The following is a 24622-nucleotide window of genomic DNA, read 5'->3' on the forward strand; positions in this document are numbered from 1 at the left end:
GCTATCTGTGCTGCTCTGCCGCTGCTGCTTTCAGAAGCCTCTAACGACGTCGACGTCGACGCTGCTGCTGCTGCTGCTGTTTGCTGCTGCTGTCGTTTCGACATTGAAGTCGGACCGCGACTCATCCGTAGTTCAGTTTCCCGTAAGCAACAAAACGATCGAGACATGGTTTCGTAAGCAGCACGCGTTACGTTTTTTATTGCTTTTAGAAGACGCAGCAGCCGCAAAACTAAGAAAAAACAAACAAACAAACATAACACGGAACACACGCAACACACTCGCAACAACACACACAACACTCGCAACATTAAGAAGCAGCACCACAAAATAGAACACAACACACAAAAGTGCTAACAACAAATTCTCTAAACTAAACTCAAGTTCTAGTGCAACAACAGTAAAAGGTGCAACAAATGGTTTATTGAGAGCAGATTGATAAGACGTGAATCGTTATCAAAAGTCTAATCAATTGGTCAATCAGTTCTAAATTAAACAAGTGCAAAAAGATGTGCATACAACAACAACAACAAGAGAAACAACAACAACAAGTGTTTAATGTAACAACAAGCAAACAGCATTTGGATTAATTACGTAATGGATATAAAATTAACAGCAACAGCATCATCAACAGCAACAACAACAACAGCAGCAGCAGTAACAAAAAACCGCAATACGGATATGCATTTAAACAATGAAAATGGTGAGTTATATTTTTAGCATTAAATGTAATTATTTTTGGTCCATCTCATATTTATAACGAAACCCAAGAATTGCTCAGAAGCTTTTGGGCAATTCCCGAAAGTTCTCCCCGAAAAGCTTTCCAACTACTTTGGGACTGAACGCATAACTTTACAGCGCAGGGTTGTCAACTGTTATCAAAAATGAAAAAAAATAATATAGTAGAAGGAATGACTTAAAAATTGTATATGATGGATTCAGACTAATAAAAAATGTATATAGAGAAAATCTTTATTATTATATGGGATAGGTGCAGATAAAATAAAATTATAGATAGTTAAAACTAAAAAAGTAAACTAAAAAGAATAATTGTATAGGATCAAAGACAATAAACTACAAAATTATATAGTATAGTTAAAAGCAAGTAAATTGGATGAAGAGAACTATATATAAGACTTACTAAGCTTACAGCTTATAGATTATAGTAACTGCATCTTTAGTTATTAGATTGAGAACTTGGAAAATAAATATTAGAAAAGAGCTTTATAGAAATAGATGGTTATAGATAGTTTATAGTTAAGAGATGTAGTTATTATTGCTTAGGAACTTGGAAAATACATATTGGGATCAATCTTTTTAGAAATAGAAGATTCTAAATAGTTACAGATAGATATAGATAGCTATCGTTACAAAGTTCAGTAAATAGACAATTCAATAGAGATAACTTTAGTAAACTGTCATCTACTTTGTCGTCTGGACAATAGAGATATTTATCTACACCGATCACTAAATAGATACGCAGATAGTTACAGCCGAGCTTAGCTTGCAATCGTTATGCCAATTGATTAAAATGGAACTGACAATTCCCTGTAGATACTTTGTGATTAATGATGATATTGTTCACGCTTACATCAGAGCTTAAGATCAGAGTTTAATTGTTTGTCGATGTCAATGTCTAGACGGAAGACGTGAAGTCGCAAAGTCCCCGGGACTTCCTGGTGACAGCTTAAACGACTTCTTACATAATCAAAAACGTCCCCCAAAAAAAGAAAGGAAAAGAATTAATTCAACTAATTGAATACTAAGCATCGCGATTAAATAGAAAGCGGTAAACAAATTGCATAAGCTACTCGACTTGGCCACTTTAATTGAATTATTGAGTTTTATTGTTATTGTTCGACATGCTGCAGCTGCAAAAGTTGTTAATTATTGTTCCTGAATTTAAAATTAATTTAAGCATTTCTAGAAAGCACATTTGCTTTAACAAATTATTGCTTGTCAATTAGACAAAAGTGGACATAAGTGCGTTTAAATTTAACCATGATCATTGGTAGAAAAGTATTCCGCCTTGAACGGACACATCTTTCTAGCTGTCGCTGAAGACTTTCTAGTTGTGAATTATGCATAATGCATAATAATGATTATATAATCATCCACAGAGACAACCAAAAATAACAAAAACAACTTAAACCCATCCCAAACGGGTTTCAAGGTAAAAATCCAAAATTTATACTATGTACCAGAAGAACTCAAAGAGATCCCAAAACAAAAAACAAAAAAAAGCAACGATGGTGATTAATTAATGTCAGGCTAGTTGAACGTTCTTAACGCCAATTTATGCGAATTTTATGAAAAATAATCGAAAATAGCCGTCGAACAGGAAAACGAGTGAAAGAAGGAAAGAAAAGAAAGAAGACGAGACGACTTTCAATCAGTCTTTTGAGTCAGCGACCACAATGTGTAGATTAACATTTTGTTAGATAGAACAATATACTATAGTAGCTACTATATACTATACACATTGTATATTTTTAATAATCGCAAAACAACAATAAGAAGCTAGCGCAAAATGAGCAACAAAATAAAAATACAAATAATTGGACAAAACCAGTTTCTGGCCTTAAGCAAATAAAACGCAGCTAATGGGCAAACACACAACAACAACAATCAGATATAGATATATATATATATATATATATATATATGTATACTATATTCAGTTGGTATATAAGAAGCGCGAGCGAGCGAGAGAGAGAGAGAGTGGGGAGCGAGAGACGCGAAAATAATTGGCGACGTAAGGCAGAAAAACCTTGACTTTGACTTTAAATGACTCGCGAGTCGTAACAACAACAACAACAACAACTTGTGATATATTATCTAAACAAAAACAAATTTGAAATGAAATCGAAACGTGGCGATGGAGATGAATGAATAAAGCAAACGCAAAAGCAAAGACAGCAAAAGCAAATGCAAAAGCAAAATGCAAATACAAAAAGCAAAAAGCAAAAAAAAAAACACAAAGCTCAATTTCAATATCAAGGTCATTAGCTGCACCTGGCCAAAGACGCAACGCAGTTGCCACCTGTTGAATTGCATTAACTATAAGCAGAGGTCGCGACCGGGGGGCGTGGCAAGTGTTGATTTAGCAATTTAAATGAGACACAACAAGGCTGAGTGTATTAAGAGCTTTGCACTTTTCTTGCCAGCTGTTGATATGCCACACTTTTTGGGGGTCCGTAAGCAACTAAGCAAACACACACTTACATAGAAGAAGCAGCAGCATCACACACACACACACACTGGCAGAGTTCAATGACTGCGCGCGCGCAAACAAAAGACTTAGGCAACGAACTCGCAAACGGTTTTCATTTTCATTTCTGGCCGGCCACACAGCATACAGCCGAGGCTTCGCTAGCCAGGAGTCTTGCATTAGAATAATGATGGGGCAAGGGCGCGTTCGAGAGAAGAAAAAAAAGTGAATCTGCCGCTTGAGCGTAGCAAACCAGTTCAACGCTGCAATTTACTAGCAACCATCCTGCCAGCAGCAAAGGGAGAGAGAGAGGAAGGGGGTCGGTTGGGTCTAGGTTGGGGCAGGTACAGGCAACTCTAGAGCTGTGGCATCTCGCTGGCAACTGTGGTGGAATCATTTGCCGTGAAAAGGGCGTTCAACTGGCAAATGCTCAAATGGCTCAAAAGGCACATGGCATGCGGAGAGGTTCTTGCACTTATTCTTGCTGGCAAGCAAGTTCTTGGAGCATGCAACATGCTGCTGACTGGCTTTGTTGTTTCTAAGGCTTTGCGCGCCGCGCCGTCACGTCATGAAAAGGGAATCAAATCACTCTTACTCTTTTCGCCGCAGCCGCAAAACGAACTTCAAGGGGTTATTGACACTGCCTTAAGTTGCTGCTGCTGATGTTGCCTTTTGCTTTCTTGTTGCTGCTGCTGCTGCAATTAGAATTGTTGCGCGGCGACTGATTGCCCAGGCTGCAACAGCAACATCAACAGCAGCCACTCTTGGAGCATATCTTTGACATGCACTTGCCACGCATTGCTCGTTTGCAAAGACATGCAAGTCATGCCAGCACAGTCACAGCCTCACAATAGCAGTCAGAAGCGCTTAAGAGCGAGCGCTCTCTTTGTGCGCGATGCACAGGTGGTTTTAAGAGAGCCCGCACTCAGCGTTGAGCGTTGCTCACCAGGAAGAAAGTGTGCAATGGCCATGGCAAAGGCAACACAACAGAACGAAATGAAAGACACGGACACGGACACAGACGCGTCGCGATGCGATGCGAGGCGCATATGAAAAGAAAACAAGTTCGCCAGTTCAATGACCGACCTACTCAAGCGCGTTATAACCAAAGCAACAATAACAACACACACACGCACGCACAGCGACAGAGAGAGAGAGAGCGAACGCGAGAGCGCGACTTGGCTTCGTTCGTTCGTGTGTGCTCGTTTCATTGAGAGCGCAAGCGCATGCGCCGAGGTGGCTTCGGCTTCGGCTTCAGCTTTGACTTCGTGTTCAACTTCGGCTTTTGTTGTTGTTGAACTTTGCTGCGACAGGTTCTGTGTCATGTTGTTGTTGCTGTTGCTGTTGCTCTTGTCGCTTTGTAGTTGTTGTTGCTGTTGTTGTCTTTCGACACTATCGCGTGTGGCGTTTGCTGTTTAGCTGTAAATGTGCAGGCATTGTTGTTGCGCCTGCTTTTGTGCATTGACTGTGACATTGACTGAGCCCGCGGCGCTGATAAAAAAAGCCGCCGACGCGCACCGTCTTTTTGTCTTTTTCCATCTAATTTTATTTTTGGGGAGCTAGCTCTTTTGTTGTTGCTTTACCTATTATTGTTGTTATGCTCATTTACGTGTCGCGCATACGTAATTGCAATCAGCAACATTACGTTATGCGAGCCACGAACCCATCGCCCAGCAATAGCCACGCCTTAGTTTTGGGGCGCGTAATTGTAATTTGACAATGACAAAATGGTTTTTTATTAAGCACAAACGCGCTCTAACTGTATTTATTTTATGAATTGCTTTGGCCTCTTGCTACTTGCCTCTTCAACATATGCTTTGTGTTCGCTAAAGCGGAGTCTAATAAATTTGTTAAAGAAGTCGTGACAAACGACAAAATTATTACTTCAGTAGAAGTAAATAAATTACAAATCTTATGAAACGCTTCTTGGAATAAGAATTAAAGTTTTTACGCAATTAAAACTTAAAATAAGAACATTTAAATAATAAAGGGTAGAAAAAAATCGAAATTAAAAATTTGTTCAATATTTTGATTTTATTTTACTATATTAACTAAAGTACTATTTATGAAATTAATCATTTTAAAATTTTTTAAATATATCATTTTAAAATTTTTTAAATATAAGAAGATCTCAATTTTCGAAATTATACAAAAAAGTATTTAGATATTTACCATTTTCATATTTTAAAATTAACTAAAAATGGTTCAATATTTAATAGTTGTTTGGAATAGTATAACAAATCTAAATGTATAACATTCGAATTACAAAATGTACTACACAAAAAAATTCATCAACATTTCAAGGGTATTTAATAGTCGACGTGCCGTTTGCTTGTTTGCCTGAATAGCTTTAGCCTCGACTTCTAGTGCTACATGCTGCTTCTTCTTCTACTTGAGCGTCTTTTGTTTTACCGTTGTTTTGAGCACTTGAAAAACGTGCTTGAATTTTTATGAATAGAGCAAGAGAGTCGACCACAGTCTCAAGTCTGGAGTCGAGACGAGACGAGACTAGCTTTTGGTGGTTGGTGGTGAGCTTTAAGTGCTTTGGCAGTTTGCATAATGTTCATGTGAACACTTCCGGTTGTAGTTCATTGTCAACAGTGTCGCAAGCCAAAGTCACCCCCCGATGCAGTCAAAGAGTGCGAATGCAATTGAGAGAGCGCAAGAGAGCATGAGAGAGAGAGAGAGAGCGTAAGCTTTGCAGTTTGCAATTTGTGTGCACTGCGAGAAATGAGCGCAAGCAAACGTAACAAAAGCTGACCTTGCGTTGGCTGAGGAGATAAGATAAAATTTACAAGATTGCTTATCTTGCATAACCAAACTTATCGCTAGGCAAACAGTGTTGTATAACGAAGTAAACTTTGGCACTTACAACGTTTTTTTGCGCAGTGCAGCAAAGTTAGCAGAGACCTAGGCCAACAGTCCTTTGCTTAGCTAACAGTTAGTTCGGAAGCATAATTATTGCAGACAAAAAATCTCAGTCGCTGTCGCAGTCGGAGTCGCAGTTGCAGCGTGCTGCAAGCTCTGTTTAGGGGTAGCTTTTGTGCCCCTCATTTTGTGCAGACGCGCGACTCTCGCTTCTCGCTTCACACGATTCACGCGACTCTCGACGGACGCCGCCCTTGCTTTCGCTGTTGTTATTCTTATTGTTATTGTGCGAGTTCATGCTCATGCCAAGTGCAAGTGGCAGCTGCCCCTTCCCTTCCTCCCCCCTTTTGTGGCTGCTTGTTTACTGTCTGCACTCGACGTCGAAGTCGACGGCGACAGCGACTGCGGCAGCGGCAGCGATAGCGACAGCAAACTGTGTGGCAGGCCAAAGTGGCAACTGCTGAATTGGCAGTCGCTTCAGTCCTGACTCGGGATGTTTGCGCGTTGGGCAGGTCATGTCTGGCAGGCGTAGCAGCCGCGTCGCGTGGACCACAACAACAACAACCAAAAAAAAATTTAAAAAAAAAAAATATTTATATATAAATAAAATGTTGTAAATTCGAGAAATACAAAAATCATATACCACAAATGTGTTCAAGTCGATCGACAAATAAGAAATCGTTTAAGTGGCATTTAAGTGTAAGCATTCGTTGTAGTGTCTAAGGTTCATACATATATATATATATATAGTCATATATATATTAGATCGATACAATGTGCTCCATCGGGCGTAGAACTCAACACTTTCATCGTATCTATTTTCGCGATCTCTTCGCCATCATCAGTTTCTTCAAGTCGCGTTTAAAATGCATTTTGGCCAACACTTGAAAAACTAATAAAAATGAGACTGCAACTGAGACTGAGATACAAAACCCAAAAACGAGACTGAGACTGAACTGTGGACTCATCCAAAATAGTGCAATAAACAAGGAAAACAAATAACGAAAACATACAGAAAGAAATCACAAACAAAAAAACGAGAGGTAAGCATTCATCGAATTTTGTTAATTTGCAAATTTGCAATTTGCAATCGAGACTTTTGCTTTTGACCATGTCCTAGCGCATTTGTGCTTTGTGAAAGTTTTGCTGTCGCTGTCAGTTCAATAACCTTACCGAAATACGCAAGCAGTCAGTAAATGTCCTGGCCAGACACAAACAACAACAACAACAACGATGGCAGACGTTGCTGTTATTGTTGTCTCGCTCGCACGCATCGATATCGACGTCGCGGCAACGTTTGGCAAAAAAATTAAAAGTGAAATTTCTGTGCCTGGCGCCTGCGCCTCCTTCAACAAGCATTATCCTAGCCCGTTGCTGTTGCTGCTGCATTCAGGGTCCTTGCCCGCTGTTGCAGCGCAGTCGCCGTCGCCGTCTCAGTCGTGGCAGCGAGCAGCGAAGAGCTGCAACGCTGTCTCTGTCTCTGCCACTGCTGCTGCTGCACACTGTCAAGACCACAACCCAAACGAAGCCCAGGCCCCAGGACCTTCGTGCAGCGCTTCGTCGTCTGTGCATTGTGTACAGCTTTTGCTGTCGTTGTCCTCGCTTGTTTCGCTTTCCGTATTGGGGGTGTGTATACTGCAACAGCAGCAGCAGTGGATGTGGCAGCCGGCGAAAAGCCGACGACCGCTGCTGTTGTACGTGCCACACACGGGTTCATTGAACGCCAACAGCAGCAGCAGCAGAACAGCAGCAATTTGCGATTTATGTATGAAAAGCGAAAAGGATAATGAGCAGCAGCAGCAGCAGCAACTCGAAGCAGCAGTGGCAACTCCTAGCAGCGGGCCCTGCCCCAACATTATTATGTGCCGTCTGCTCTGCGTCTCGTCGCGTCTCTTGTCTGGCTGGCGGGCTCAAAAGGGTCGTTCGCCTTTTCTGTTGTCTGGCTCAAAAATTTTACTTTGACTTTTTTCCGGCCAAAAGCCCTTCTTCCCCCTCTTCTCTTTGAAAGCCACCCACACACACAACAAACTGTCTGCTCCTGTCTGTCTACCCTTCTCTCTCTCTTTCTATATCTGTCTCTCTATCTCTGTTGCTCGTCTCGAATTTATGCGCATTTTCAATCGCTTTGTCGTAGGTCGGATTTGTTGTTGTTTTTGTTTTTGTTGGTTTTTTTTTTGCTGTTCGTTGTTATTGTGCTGCTTTGTGTTTTGTTGTGTGTTTGTGTGTGTGTCGTCAAGGTAATGTCGCCCACAGGATTATGCTTTTAATCCTCCCACATAGTCTAAAGCAACCCAAGATCTGCCTGCCGTCTGAGATTTATTCACTCCCCTTTCCTCCCCCTCCTTCTCTCTCGTGTCTGCTGGCAAATTCTTATTGATTGCTGACGAAATTATGTTTCATTTCTTCGACTTTTATTTTTGGCAGCAGGCATATGCAGATATCAACTTAACTCAACTGCCGACTGGTAGCCATGACATCATACTTACTTACACTCAGCTGCAGTTCACGCTGCTGGCTGGCAGTTGACCTTTGAGTTCAGCGACCTCCAGTTGCCAGTTGCAAGTTGCAAGTTGCCATTTCACCAGATGATGCAATGCCTCGAATTGGGCGCACGGCAAGTGGGTGGCAACAGTTGTTAAAGGGTTTTGATATGAGCTACAGTTTGGTAGCAATTAATCATTAAATTTATGGATTTATGGATCAGTAAATGTATTCCATAGAAGTCATTCATTAGTTTCAGGTATTTAGAAAAGACTTGCTATGAGAACATACATTTATTTTCCATTTTAAAGAAAATATTTGAGATTTCAATTTGAAATAAGATACATAAATAATTAATTCATTGTATTTTATTTCAAGCTGTAAAGTTATTAAAGTTATTATTATTAATTTGTCGATCAGACTTGACTGTAGTTTTCATTCTTGTTATTATTATTATTATTAAAATTTAAAATAAAATAATTTTGGGTTTAATTGCAAACAAAATATAAACACCACAATTAATATGCAATCGATATTGCAAATTTGTTTAGTATTTATATTATTTCTTGAACATTATCACAAATTATAATTATTATTTATGATGTTGAGTTTAACCTGAATGAGTTTTTCCTAAAATGTGTATTTATTTATTTCTTTATTGCGTATTTATAGCACTTTAAAGCTCAACTACTTAATCAAAATACAAGAAAACAAAATGTTAACACAATTGCAAATGTGTTAAATTGAATTAGTATTCAATTCAAATAAAAACATTTGACGTCACTGAATAAAATTCATTTCAATTTAAAATGTACATGCAACAACACAGTGCACTTTAGCGTGCTAATTATTTGCAAAATTTGAATACTATATTTCTATACATACGTGTATTTATTTATGCCAGACTGACTAATCTTTGCTCTAAAAATAAACTGAGGACTTACAATCAATTGTGTCTATAACAACTGAGTGATTGATAACAGCTTTTGTAGTTATATATATACATACATATAATGTACTAAAATACCTCATTATAAGATATATTATATTAGGAATAAGTCTCAAGAAAGAGATGAGTATAAATTGTTGAAGAAATATATATTTCAATAATGAGAGATTCAATCTCTTAGTACAATAAAAAGTTGTACTAAATATCCTTAGTCAAATTTTAGAGCATACTTCTAGGCGCAGTTTCATTCGCACCGTGCAACATGACTGTTTGCATCAATATACCCCACTCGCTGCAGTGTAGCGCAATGCAATTCTAACTACACGAAATGCAAGCGACAAACAAGCAACGTTTAATGTGCGTACTTAAATGAACAACAACAACAACACAAAGCGGCACTGTTAAATGAGCAAACATTAAAATCAACAAAGGAACGAAAAACTTTCACTGCGCAATAAGAAAACTCAGCTGATAAGCGAACAAGAAGGGGTTGAGAGGGGGTTAAACTGCAAGTAAGCGAACTGATAAGACGACTATAGAAAATTGGCATTGCATTTGTGTGTGATTAGGCAAGTAAAACTTACCGAGTATACGACCTACGTCAAAGCCGAAAGGGTAATAAAAAAAAGCAATTGTTAAAGCTGTATAATTATTTATAAACAACATATATATATCTGGTTGATTTATTGATGGAGAGAATGAGACAGAACAAAAAAAAAACAACAATTGTATTTTGCATTTTGATTTGTTAAGGTCTCAAATTATACTTTCGCTTTTAATTGTTGAAATAAAAATGAAATTTTTGTTTAAAAGTTGTCTGAGTGAGCAAGAGAAGGAGGTGGGGGTCGAGTGGGTGGTGACGTGGTGGGGAAAAGGGCTGCAATACGACAGCAAAGCGAACGACTGCAAAACTAATTAATATGCGGGCAGCGACAAAAACAAAAGCAACAGCAGCAATTGATAAGCGGGCGAATGAGAGAGGCAGCAACTGACAGAGAGGGAGAGAGAGAGAGAGACAGAGATGGAGAGTGAGAGAGAGCGAGAGCGAGAGTAATTGCATTTAGCTATTGCACATGCGCTCGCTAAAAAAGTTGAGCAGCAAAATTTCAAGGTTAAAGTGCAACGAAACCGCAACAAATACTTTTTCACAAGTCCCTAGCGAGGGGATGGCCCAAGCTGTCTCTGTCTCTCTCTAACACACTCTTGCACTCTCTCTCTCTCTCTCACTCACTCTTGGTCTCTTTCTCCCTCGCTCTCTCTCTCTCTCTGTTTCTAGTGTAGATACAGAATATATTTACAACACATTTTTTGTGAACATTTTGATAGCGAACATTTTAATTAGCATAAATTGAATTATAATCGCATTTTGTCCTTGAATTGCATATATTAATTACCAGTTGTTGTTGTTATTGTTGCTGGTCGCATCGCTACACAGCACAACAAAACTGTTTGAGATACTTTTACGTGTAGCTACACAGATTCAGATACATTTTGCATTCCGTTCGCATGCACATTCTCGTCTTGTGACTCAAGGTTATGATGATGATGCTGACTGACTAGCTACTCTCCTCTTCACTCGCCACCTCACTACCTCCCTTTTAACCACTTTCCTCCCTTCGAAAAGCTCTGGCAATTATATTGCACACACTCACATGTGACTTGGCGCACACAATTTTATTTTATCAGCTGAATGCAATGCACCAAAGTTCCCCCCTCTCCACTCTCTTTGAGCTATTTGTTTATCTCGTTTTCGTTTCGCTTTTGCATGCACATAAAATAAATGCGAGTACTCAAAACGTTACAACAATTCTGTCAGATATTTGTCGCGCTCGCTATTATTATTTCATTCCTTCTCTCTCTCACTCTGAGTATTCTCTCTCTCTTTCTGTGTATTTGCATTTACATTTCCGGGTTGGAACACGCCCGCCAACAACACTTTTTTGTGTATGCAAATTGTTGTTGCACATAAACAATCATAATTTATGCCGCAATTAAGCAAGTGTTGCAACAGTCTGTCAATAGATTAAAGCAAATATGTCATAGATCATTAAAATGTTGAGATCTTCTGACAGCGCGAATATCTAGAACAAATTATACTTGAAAATATTGTCGTGCAGTTAAATGCTTATGCAAATATATAATTTCAACACAAATAAATATTGTTATTCACTTGAGTCAATAACTCTATAAAAAAACAAGCGAAAAACAAATCATGTAAACACATTTATATAAATGCATAATCAAGCAGGAATAATACGATATAAAAATGTATAAAAGCGTTTAACCCAAAGAAATATAATAAACAATGTGTAATGTAATGAAAGAGAATTTGAAATTCAATTTAATAAATCAAGCAAATTAATTCAAAAGAATTTTATTTGAAATCAAGCAAAACAAAATATGAATTCTCAATTTTGTGTTGCATACAATTATAATAAAAACAATGCCTAATAAATACGCCACAAAAAAAATTCAGCATTAAATACTTACTCACAAAAATGAGGAACGAAATTATATGAAATGACAATTAATAAAAAGAAAAACGAATAAGAAAGAACATAAAATATATAAATATATAATACAGAGAAATATAATATAATGAAAGAAAATGAAATGAAACGAAATAAAATAACAATTAATAAGTTATTATAAAATATATATAATACAAAATATAAATATATAATAATACAAATTAAGAAATTAACTGTCAAATGCAATATAATTTTATATAATAATAAAACAACAATTAATTTGAAATAAATTTAAATCGATCACAACGGAAAGCCCTTGAAATATTTCGACTCTTATAATAAAGCCATAAATATAAATGATATTTGCGCTGATTACAACGAACAGCAGCTTAAATATTTATAATTCTGTAGTACTTTATAAAAATAAATAATAATATAATATAAATTGCTGATTCACTAGAAATACTTGTACTTTTCTAATAGTTCAATAAATATAAATACTAAACGATGAATGAGCTGATTACAAGGAAATGCACTTCAAATATTCCCACTTTTATAACAAATCAATAAATATGGCATAAATAATATTATTATTATCTAAGAAGCTAATGAATGCGCTGATTGTTAAGGACAGCACTTCAAACACTTTATACTTTTATATTAAGTCAATAAAGATAAATGATAATCGTATTATCAAAGATTTCTACTACAGATAACAACAGTATTACTATAAATAGCTATCATTTATAAAACTTTCTAATGCAGGAATCACGTACTACAAAAGTTGAAGTAGATCGCAGCTGACTCTTTATCTTCCCTTTTCCTAGTTGACAATCAACTTGAACTGCCCTTGTAATTGCCTTGAAATCGGTTTGAACTAGTTCAAAGTTGGTTCAACTGAATGGAATTACCAATACTTAGATTAGAAATGGCAAAGTGACCCAAAAGATTCCCATTTCTTTACCCATTTTCGAACTGTATAGTAGCTCAATCCCATTTAAACGCAAATATTTGCACTGCACTTATAAATACATCGTAAAATTTGTTTATTCATTGAGACTACTTAACAGATACGCGTAGATTTCCTAGATAGCTTTTCACAAGGCCACCCAAAGGGGAGTCTCTCTTTCGCTCTAATGCTCGCTCTCTCTCTCTCTCTCACACTCTTTGCCAGGGACTGGCGATTTATGGCCTTTTGTTGCAGCAGTTATCAGTTATATATATGTGCATATATACTTTGTATATAGGTAGTATATGGGCCTGCGGTTAGTACAGTTCCCGTTGCCTATCGCGCACTTGTCCTTGAATCGAAATATCGCCATTTGGTTCTGTTTGTTTTTGTTTCGTTTCGTTACGTTTCGCAACGTTTCGCTTCCCCATTGCAATTTGATAAAGATCGATGCAACAGCAACAGCAACAGCAACGTTGCGGAAGTTTTTTTGCACAGTCTAGAATAACAAAATTATTATGAGCATTGCATGAATACTTCGAAATCTATTCATATGTGCTCATATACTAGAGAAAAGCAGATGTGTAGTTCACTCGCATAGCTAGCGAACACACACGGCGTATGCGCAATGTGCAAAAGCTTATCAAAATTCAAATGCACTCCGACAACGACGTTGATGACGACGCCAGCGTCGACTGCAGCGACATCGTCAGCGGGTCGCCTGCGTTCAAGTTGAATGTTAAACTCATTGCGAGTCGTTTCGCTTGACAATTTTCTAGTTGCGCGAATATTTATTGCTTGTCTAGCGGGGTAGATTGATATACTGAGAATATACTCAAGCCAAAATAATGCTCAATTGAAAGTAATCATATAAAATATAAGAGAGATTATTTAATAGTTTTATAAGAATTTAAAAATAGTATTAAAATGAGTAAAAGTATTTTCTAAATATATAATTTGTATTCAAATGTAAACATACTAAAGAAAAAATACTATAATCTTGCGTTTGGTATTTCATAAAACCATATAAAGAAATGAATATACGAAATATAGCAAATTTAAAGAGTAGATATAAATAATATTATACAAAACATATACTAAATGTATATATACTATAAATAAAATATGGTATTTTTATTGAATCGCTAAAAGAATATTACTTGAATATAAACTGCATATTCTTTTTAAAATCTCTTATCTTTTTTTTTACTTTCTTATTACAAAATCTTTATTTTTATTTTTATTTTTTTTCAACTTAATAATAATAATTAACAGACTTACAAATATTAAGGATTCCCACTTTCAAGTTGTTAGTTAGTTAGTTAGGTAAAAGCCAACATATAATTTTTGTAAATAAAATTCTGATTTAGCTAAATTTGCAGGGTATACTTTACGTCTATCACTGCTCACTGCACTATTCGATTATGTCGTAAACACGAAATGCGTTCGTCTCTATGCATATGTTATGTGTGTGTTTGTGCCTCTTATTTATTTTTAATTTGCTGCGCAACTCTAAGCAAATTTCTCTCCACCCCCCTTCCCCAACGAACCCCTCACTTACTGTTCCAACCCCCCCTCGGCTGCCCCCTCGCTGTGCCCTACGCTGTTCGTCTCGTGTCCTTCAAATGCAATTGTGCGATGATTAGAAACGCAAAGCGTTGAGCTTTTTACTTTTTGTTTCTAATACACACACACACACTACATGTGTGTGTGTGTGAGTGTGTGTGTGCAGCTGCTTATTTTCATTTTTCACAGCGATAGCGAAAAGCTTTTTGGCGCACTATCTGTGCAATGAGTGTAATGTGTAATGTGTATAATTTGCCTTGCTTGACTGACGACTTCCTAGAGTTAAGGCAATAGAACGCAATCTGTGTGAATGCAAATTTTGATTGCGTGGCCAGCGAAAGTATGGCATCTGAATAGATCGGATCGGATCGGCAGGAGAACCTTATTTTGTTTTTGGCAGCTGGCGCAGCGCAAAATCGAAAGTACCAAAAATAAATTGAGAAAAACAAATAAATTGCAAAATTGAACCCCAAAAATAAAATCGACAACAAACAAAGTGAACAACACAGTCTGCATTTCTGATGGCGCCCACACCCACACACACATATGTATATATGTATACACTCTTACACACACACACACACACATTTGCATACACCTTTTAGCTAGCCAAAATAAATTCGCACATTTCCGCACTCATCAAAATAGAATCGAATGCAAGTGCAAGTGCACAGCTACAGATACAGATACAGTATCTGCAGCTGCACTTGTATCTGCATCTGTATCTGTATCTTTTTGCATCCGTGTTGTTGCCGCCATTGCCATTGCCAATTGTCTGGGCAAAAAGTTCTCATTTATGCTGCACGTTGCCGCAGTTCGCATTCTACGTGCGTGTAGCTCACAGATATTGTTACGGCATTATTCCCTTCGACAAAAAAAAACCCGAAAACAAAGAAGCAAAACATATAACGACGAGCAGTTGGTGTTACGAAAATGCACTGAAAACAATATAGCGGTGAGTTTGTCATCATCAGCAAATATTTACCTTATGATAAAACACTTAAGAAGTGGAACAATCAATTGCCTGATTAGATTGCTAAGCACCGCGGTGTAGAGTTCCGCATTTCTTTGTCGCTCACAATTTATTAAGTATACGCAAATGTAGGAAGGAACATTTCAGTGGCTGATTTATTAATAAGTTTTGTGATCGCTCGAAGGTTGCAAATTGTTGGCTGGTATTGAATTTTTTGAAGTGCGAGCTTTGCTTTGTCCTTTGATTAGAATTTGAAGGAAATTGGAGATCATACGTAGCTGTTGATTTATTAATATATTTATGATGCAAGATTGTCAACTTATTGGGGAAAACATAAAAGTAGATTTTATTTAGTACAATTTAAAAAAAAATAAATATATGTTTAAATTTAAATTTAGAATTTCTAGACTGTTAACTTCTCAAGTATACTTTTATTTTAGCTTATAATTCTATCTTTAAAAAATTTAGACAACTTATTGCAAATAAAATAAAAGAAAATACATTGCTTATAATATTTGTGGCATAAATAAATAATACGAATATAACAATATGATAATATGATAATTTAATCATATAATAATATAAAATTTTAAATATATGGTAATATAAAATTACTAATTTTTAAATTTGGAATTCTGGTTCACTTTTCGTAATTGTGGCAATAAAAATAAGAGTTTAATTTTTTATACTTTCACTGCCTTAAAATAGAATAGTCGAGCATACTTTACATAATGAATACTTTGCTCAATTTTATTAGCTGTTTTTTTTGCCTGCTCATTGTTAAAGGATCTTAGCATAAGCAGCTGGCTTTGCCCATTGGGGCATCAATCACACTTGTGGCATGCTCCATGCGGCTGCCGCTGACAGCCAGTCAGCGCATTTCCCTTGCCAAATGTGGCTCATCAATACTGTAGCTGCGTCGACAGTCGCCGCAGCCTTGCACAATAAATTTATGATTGCGCTTCAGGCAACAGCAACAACAACAACAACAACAAGAAGAAGAAGAGAACAAGTAACGGATAGATTGCAACCACCAACCACTGTGGACTTGGCCAGCAGTGTTTGAATTCGCCGCGTCGCGTAGCGAATTCGCTGCTTGCAAAAAGGCGGCGAAAGCTTTTGCGCGCAACCCTTGAACAGCAAAACGAAAAACCAAAACAAAAACAACGTTGAGCGATAAACTTTGTTGCGTTGGCGCCACAAAATCAAATGAGTGCAAGTCTGAGTGTGTGTGTGTGTGTGCGAGTGTGAGTGAGTGTGAGTGTGTGTGTGTGTGAGTGTGTGTGTGTGTGAGTGTGAGTGAGTGCATTCGCTATGCCGGGTAAAATGGCTAGGCTACCGGGTTTGACTCGCTCTCACTGGCTTTTATTTTATTTTTTTTGGGTGCAGCGCGTGAGCTTTTGCTCCGTCTTTTCCGCTGACGTTTGCCGCTGTCGCCGTCGCCGTCGCCGCTGCTGCTGCTGCTGCTGCCGGTTGCATGCAGTGCGCTTGTATGTGGGTCAGTAGTGGGAACACTCACTCGGTCCGCGTCTGTGTGGATGGGCACAACGTTCATTCTAACAAAAACTTTTGCACGACATTAGTTTAATAATTTGTTGTTCGCCGTTTCTCTATTTTCCTATTTCGTCTCGTTATTTGTTTTGCCTCCCCCACCCCCCCACTCTCATTTGTGTTGTACATTTCCGCATAGCTGCAACTGTGTGTGAACGGCAATATTATATATTATATATACACTATATATGTGTATGTGTGTGTGTATGTGTAATGTACAGAGAGAATCCAACGGGAAGACACTGAATTCTGTGAGGTGCTTCAGTGCAATCGAGAATGCGTTGCGGTCGGACGTCGTCGTCGTTGTCATCGTCATCGTCATCGTCGTCGTCGTTGTGGTCGTTGTCGCCGGGTGCGCCATGAACAATTTGTAGCAAACACGTATCCTCAAATTCAACAAAAATTATCCCTTCAAAAAAAAAAGAAATACATAATTATTTGCAAAATTTGTCAAGGCAATTGCACATTTTGGTTTTGTTTTGTGCTGGGCGAACGCGGCGTATGCGTAATATAGCGAGCACGAAAACCAGCAACGAAACGGAAAGTGATGCGTAATTTGCCAGCAGCACAAAAAGTGCCAAAAAAAAAAAACCAAAAAGCAGAGCAAAGCAGCGAAAAAATAAAATCAAATTCATAAAAAAAATAAAAATACAACAAATAATATAAAAATAACTAAATAAAAATACAAATCAAAAGCGGAGCAATAATGAGTTAATGTTATTCAGTGCGGCAACTCAATTAGCAGGAATATATTAATTAATTCGAGAATCGAGAAACAAAACTCTTTTTATATAAATGCATGAAAAAACGAAAGTACAAAGCGCAGTTGGCCAAAAGTGAGTTAGTGAGTTTTATTTTATTTTATTTTTTTTAGCATAATTTACATTTTAATCAGCAAAGGGTGTGTAAAAGGGGGGTGAGTGGGGGGTGAAATGGGTGGAGGCAGGAGATTTGCCCCTGAACGTGAACGCGTAACCTCCATTAAGGCCGTAATCTTGAACTACGACGAGCGTCAAGCGCAAGCGACGAGCTGCCGAAGAGAGGCGTCGTCAACGTCGCGTCGTTAACGCTTACGCTTGTTTTGCCGCCATTGAAATACGAATGCAACACTGCATTACACACACACATGCATAGAGAGTGTAATTTTGAGTGAGTGGGCGAAGCTTTGCCTGTCAAGCGCTCTCTTTCTCTCACTCACTCATTCTGTGTGTGTTTATTAATAGTTCTGACAAAAAAAAAAAGTGAAAAGCAGCAAAAAGTCAAAAGCTTCCACTAAATCATTCTTTCTCTCTTTCTCTTGCAGATCAAGTGAAACTTCAACTAGCAGTTTAAGCAATACAACAACAACAACAACAGCAACAGCCACAACAGTAGCAAAAGCAACAACACACAGCAGCTGCATACTCAAGTAGCTAAAAGAAAAAAAAAAAGCATCACCAAGAACAAACAACAACAACACACAAACATGCATGGACTTCATCAGCATCCACAGCAGCCGCAGTCGGCGTCACAGTCAGCGTCAGCGCAGCCAACGCCAGCCAGCATGAAGACGTCGAGTAATGTCCAGCAACAACAGCAGCAGCAGCAGCAACAACAACAACAACACATAGCCATACAGCATCCACATGCGCATCATCATCCACATGCGCATGCACACGCACACGCGCTAGCAAATCATCATCCACACCATCCACATCATCCACAACAACACCATGCGCATCCACAGCACGCTGCAAAGCTGTTGCGTCGCTCGCGCAGTCGCAGCCGCAGCCGCAGTCGCAGCCCAACGCCCGACGGCAGCCAAGACTACGATGTGACGCGCATGCGTGAAGAGGACTTTGAACGTTTGGCCGTCTATTTGGTGCCCGATGTGCAGGCAGAGCGAGGGTTGCCCAATCGGGCGGATAAAACGCTGCCGCGCAGTCTGACGCTAAAGTCCTCGATGGTCTACTCAACGCCAAATGTTAAGGTGAGAACAATAGTGCATGCTTTCTAAGTAGTATATTAACTGGTCATCTCTTTTTGTCGCTTACTTACAGACTGAAGGAGTTTGGAGCAGCGGCGTGATACCGCGTGGCACACGCTTTGGCCCTTTCGAAGGCATTCCAACCTCAAACTATCCAAATGATAAGAATAAGGCGCGATATTTCTGGCGGGTAAGCATACACAACTACGCTATATAACCGCTTTATAATACTAGTCTTTGGGCTTTTTCTTTTTGGTTGATTAACCTTACTTATTTTTTTTTGGATTGAAACTGCGACTAACCAACTGGTTTCTCTGAATTTTTAATTTCATGTGCATAAACCCCAAATTACTATATATAAACGATATATACTACTACAAATTCCAAATTACAATTTTGCATTTTGTTGCGGATTCGAATTCGAATTTGAATCAGGTGCAGGGAACACGCCACATAACCTACGGGAATATTAAGGTACCACCTCTTTTGCTTTGATTTTATTTGTGACGCACTCTCTATCTACCTATCTACCTCTACCTCTATCTCTCTGCTTATCTCTGTCTCTTTCTACTGCACTTGCTGTCTCATCTCTGTACATTCTAACTTTAATCTATTGCGCTTGCTTCACTGTGTTTGTTGTTTGTGTTTATTTGTTGGCTTTTGCTTCGCAATTTACTCAATTTCCCACTCTTTACCTCTCGATCTCCATTCTCCTATAGATCTTCAAGGACGATGATTACTATTATTTGGATGGCTCGGATCGCTCGCAGTCCAACTGGATGCGTTACGTGGCCTCCGCCTACAGTCTGCAGGTGATGAATCTGGTCGCCTGTCAGCATCAGGAGAACATCTATTTCTATACCACCCGCGATATTCTGCCCAACGAGGAACTGATGGTCTGGTACTGCAAGGACTTTGCCAGCCGCCTTGGCTACGATGTGGATCCCGAGCGCACCATTTTCGGCGCCTGCAAGCAGGATGTGGATGTGGAGGATGAGGATGAGGATGATGAACTGCCGCACAAGAAACCGCACTATGCCATGCCCGCTGCACCCGAAATTCCCGCCGAGGTGGCTGTCAGTCACATTACCTACGTGATGGGTCTGCATCTGCCAGGCGCTGCTCCCACACCCGCTTCCTCAACCGCTGCTGCTCCCACTTCGGCTTCCTCCACGCAATGCTGTCGTCGCGGCAGCCCGCCTGCACATGTCAGCACCACGACGACGACGCCAGCGACGACCACAAGCGCACATCCGCACATACAGCACAGTCGACATGCGTCTGTTATCATCGGACAGGACCGTTCGCCTTTGAACAGCTGCAGTGACAAGGACAACGTCAACTCGGCGGTCTCGGAGCATCATTACGAGCATCAGCTGACGCCGCAGGATGGCAGCGTGCGTTCGGTGCGCTCCGATGAGGGTTATCACAGCAACGAGTGCCAGGAGGATGGTCTGACGCCGCCCGAGGACTCGAGTGACAGCGAAAGCGAGCACAACTATGTGCTGGACTGTTCCAAGAAGGCAATTGCCCCCAAGGAAACGGTGATTGCGCAAGCACAGAAGCCGAGCAGCGTGACGCCCCCAGCGCCCAGCACGCCGCCACATGCGGCCACGCCCAGCAGCTGTCAGCCGGAGGCGGACAAGAACGAGTACCGCAAGTTCAAGGTGAAGATGCCGCTGAAGTACGAGTTCAAGAACAAGAGCTGCGTGAAGCAGGAACCGCTCAAGGATGTCGACGAACATCTGGCGCCCACAGCGAGTCTGGAGGATGAGGAGCTGCATGAACTGCATGCTGCAGCTGCCGCTGAGGATGCGCTGTGTCCACCTAGCACCACAACAACGCTGGGTGAGGAATCAACGCTGATGGAACCAACAAACTCACAGCCTGCGTCCTCCACGGTGATTGTGTTGGAGCACAATCGCACGATTGTGCCGCTGAGCAAACCCTACTACGAGGCTGATCCGCCCGCATTAAGCGGTGATCGTTATGTGCGCTTCTCGCAGCCCAGCTCGAGCATTTTGGAGACCATTCTGACCAGTCAGCATCGCTTGGAGGCTGCAGCAGCCGCTGCCAATGCGTGTCGTCAGGCAAATGCCGCAACGCCACCGCCAACTTCACCCACTGAGATGGCCTACAGCTACAAGAAGTCGCAACGCTATGGCAACGCCGTGAGTCCCGACTCGAGCTCGAATCTGGGACAGTCGCAGGAGCTGGCGCCGCCACTGCCCGAACAGGAATTGTCCTTGAGACGTGAGACGCTGATCAAGGGAGAATGCGCGGCTCTGATTAAGGGTGAATGCTCGCCACCGCCCCCAACGTCGCATCATCATCACAATGTCATCTACTCCCCATCCCGATCACACTACGAGCCTGGAGCGCATTCGCCGAACTATGCGGGCTATGCTGGCTACCCGGGAGCACAATCGTTGCATGCGGCCACCTCCACGTTCCATTCTCCCCCGCACAGTTCGCATTCGCCCTTCGACCGGCAGTCGAATGCTTCAAGCGGCGGCGGCTCGGCATCGAATTTGCATCTGCTGCAGAGCAGCACCCAGATGTTGAATCATCCGTTGATGCAACCGCTGACGCCGTTGCAACGTCTGTCCCCCTTGCGCATTTCGCCACCGAGCAGCCTCAGTCCCGATGGCAACTCGTGTCCGCGTAGCGGAAGTCCGCTGAGTCCCAACTCGTTGGCATCACGTGGCTATCGCTCGCTGCCGTATCCGCTGAAGAAGAAGGATGGCAAAATGCACTACGAGTGCAATGTGTGCTGCAAGACCTTCGGTCAGCTGAGCAATCTCAAGGTGCACCTCCGCACGCATTCCGGCGAGCGTCCGTTCAAGTGCAATGTGTGCACAAAGAGCTTCACACAATTGGCGCATCTGCAGAAGCATCATTTGGTGCACACGGGTGAGAAGCCGCATCAGTGTGACATCTGCAAGAAGCGCTTCTCGAGCACCTCGAATCTGAAGACTCATCTGCGTCTGCACAGCGGCCAAAAGCCTTACGCCTGCGATCTGTGTCCGCAGAAGTTCACGCAATTCGTGCACCTGAAGCTGCACAAGCGACTGCACACGAACGATCGGCCGTATGTGTGTCAGGGATGCGACAAGAAGTACATCAGTGCGTCAGGGTTGCGCACACACTGGAAGACCACCAGCTGCAAACCGAACAATCTGGAGGAGGAGCTGGCCATGGCCGCAGCAGCGACTTCCGAGTGTCTAGGTGAGTTTTGAGAGTTTCCAAATTCGCTTTTTCCACATGCTAAATTCATATTTTTAATGCAGACAAAGACTTGCCGGAGCCGGACTCTCGCGAGGCTTACGAGCAGCTGCAGCAGCATATGCATCCAGGACATGCGGTGCATCCGAGTCTGCGGCATTTGACGGGCGGTCAATCGCCACCGCGTCTCATACCGCTCGGCAGCAACGCGCAGCCGCCGCATTTGCATATGCCACATCCACAGCAGCAGCAACAATCGCAACAGCAACAGCAGCAACAACCATCAGCTGGCCACCTGTTGCAGCCACCGCCCATGCTGCTGACCACAGCGCCCAATGCGCCACATCATCTGCAACAGCAACAGCAGCCAACGGAGCATCAACAGCTGCAGCATTTGGGTCCAGCCGCCCATCATTTATCCCCCAAATCGCTGAAGCAGGAGGCTGGCTATCTGCATGGCCACGGACACGGACATGGTCACAGTCATGGTCATGCTCATGGTCTGGGACACGGACATGGTCATGTTCAGGCGCAGGAGAATCGACCCTCGGTCATTGAGTCCTCCAATCAGCCCATGATCATTGAGTGCACGTAGAGAGCGCAACAAAAAAATAAAAGGAAATTCTAATTAGCAACTAAAGTGCAATAGCAAACAAAAAAAAAATAAGAAACTTAAGAAGTACAGAACACACACACGGACAGACGCACGAGACTGTAGCACAAGCATACATAACGGTATTATTCTTAGAGTGTACATAGGCAGGAAAACCCCTAAAAGAAAAACTTACAATCCACTCAAAATTTTATAACTCATTTCAAGAAAAGAAAACGATCTCAACAATTGGCAAAAAGAAAATCCCCAACAAAATGTGAAATGAAAAACAGCAAAAAAATATACTGCATATTATTTTTGATAAATATTTTATATTAAATGAAATGAAGAAGAAGCATTGTTTATAATAAATGAGCGAAATTCAATAATAAGCAAAAGTAACAACAACAACAACAAACAACATGAGAAACATGAAAAATGCATTTAAATTTGATTTGAGTTTTAGGCGCGCTTAGTTTGTAAATTTTTGCATACACTTGTGCATAAAAGTAAACACACACACACACACATCATATATAGTACATAAACAATTAGATTCAAGTTGCCTTATTTGAATTTCGTTAGCACTGAAAGAGAGAGAGAAAGGAAAAAGAAAAAACACAATTTGCTTACAATTCCAAATTTTGAGCAGAAAGCAATAAGAACAACAAACAACAAGTTGGAGGCATATGTGACGTATTTTATATATGAATATATATACAATATCGATATTTAATATATATATTTATATGTATTTTATGTGCAAAGAATTTTGTAAATAGACCGAGAGACAGAGAAGAATCAAAAAGTAAAAAGTAAAAAAATGAAAGGAGAATGCCTGCTTAATTCGATTAGTGTTTAGCGTATTAATTACATTTAGCCACGTAGTGATTATCATTATGATTATTATATATTGAGTACGAACAAAAACCAAAAACAAAACAAAACAGAAGATGAATAGAAGAAAAAACAAACTTAGCTGAAAAATCGGTGCTTTTGACTGTTTCCATTTGTCCACATTTACATTTACATATTGTATTTGTATTATGAAACACAATACCATAATCTTAAATAAATACCATTTAAAATACGCATAATATATTAGAGCCCAAGCATAAACAAAAAATAGCATATATATATTAGAGATATATTAGATATATAATAGCAAACATTTATCCATACAACTTTCTCTACTTTTGCGCCTTTAGAAACAATTTCAAACAACTCCCCCCAAAAAAAAAACAACAAAACAAAAGAAATAAGCAAATAATTCGTATTTGAAACTTTACCAAAATTATTGAAAACGCTCTCAATTAGTCTTCGTTTTTTTATTATTATATATATTCTCAATGTCGTTAAGTTAAGTGAGAAAAGAAATGCTTAGTTAATTAATTGTCATTGTCTGATTACAAGTAATTGAAACACGTAACATTTAAGCTTATAATATTAATGAGGCTGACTAGCTGTTAAGTCTAATCTTAAATCTGTACTATATACAAAACATACATATATATCCACTATAATATACATACATACATACATATATATATACTGTAGCTAAATACCAGCTCTTAACTGTAAGGAACAACACCAATTCGTAACGTTTAAGTATTTCTCTCCCAAGAGGCACGCGCTGCGGAGCGCACGCGGCGTATACGTAATAACTTCTTTAATTATTTGCTACTGCTGCTGCGTGCGTTCGTCTTTTTGTAAATCGGGGGTGTGGCTGTTCGCTGTTTTTGTGTGAGGGGGCGGCGCAGCGTGTGTTTTGGCCCGCTAATTGAGACTAAGACTATGCAAAATTGAACATTTTGTATTTTTGT

The 24622-nt window shown here is 40.0% G+C and overlaps 1 protein-coding gene across 3 annotated transcripts; it reads left to right on the forward strand.

Annotated features, from left to right (window-relative positions):
• The first annotated feature begins 134 nt into the window (after positions 1-134).
• Positions 135-23746, forward strand: LOC133840622 (uncharacterized). Of its 3 annotated transcripts, none has more exons than XM_062272555.1 (6): positions 135-700; positions 18320-18985; positions 19056-19172; positions 19418-19456; positions 19702-22210; positions 22273-23746. In XM_062272555.1, exons 2-6 carry the CDS (start codon positions 18482-18484, stop codon positions 22800-22802), a joined length of 3699 nt encoding a protein of 1232 aa, XP_062128539.1. In that variant the 5' UTR covers positions 135-700; positions 18320-18481; the 3' UTR covers positions 22803-23746. The 3 variants fall into 3 exon arrangements, with proteins under 3 accessions (XP_062128539.1, XP_062128541.1, XP_062128540.1); XM_062272556.1 differs by lacking the exon at positions 135-700 and adding an exon at positions 17237-17852; XM_062272557.1 differs by lacking the exon at positions 19418-19456 and having other exon boundaries at positions 136-700.
• Positions 23747-24622: the final 876 nt, after the last annotated feature.

This window comes from Drosophila sulfurigaster, chromosome 3, assembly GCF_023558435.1.
Source record: "Drosophila sulfurigaster albostrigata strain 15112-1811.04 chromosome 3, ASM2355843v2, whole genome shotgun sequence".
Lineage (NCBI taxonomy): Eukaryota > Metazoa > Arthropoda > Insecta > Diptera > Drosophilidae > Drosophila > Drosophila sulfurigaster.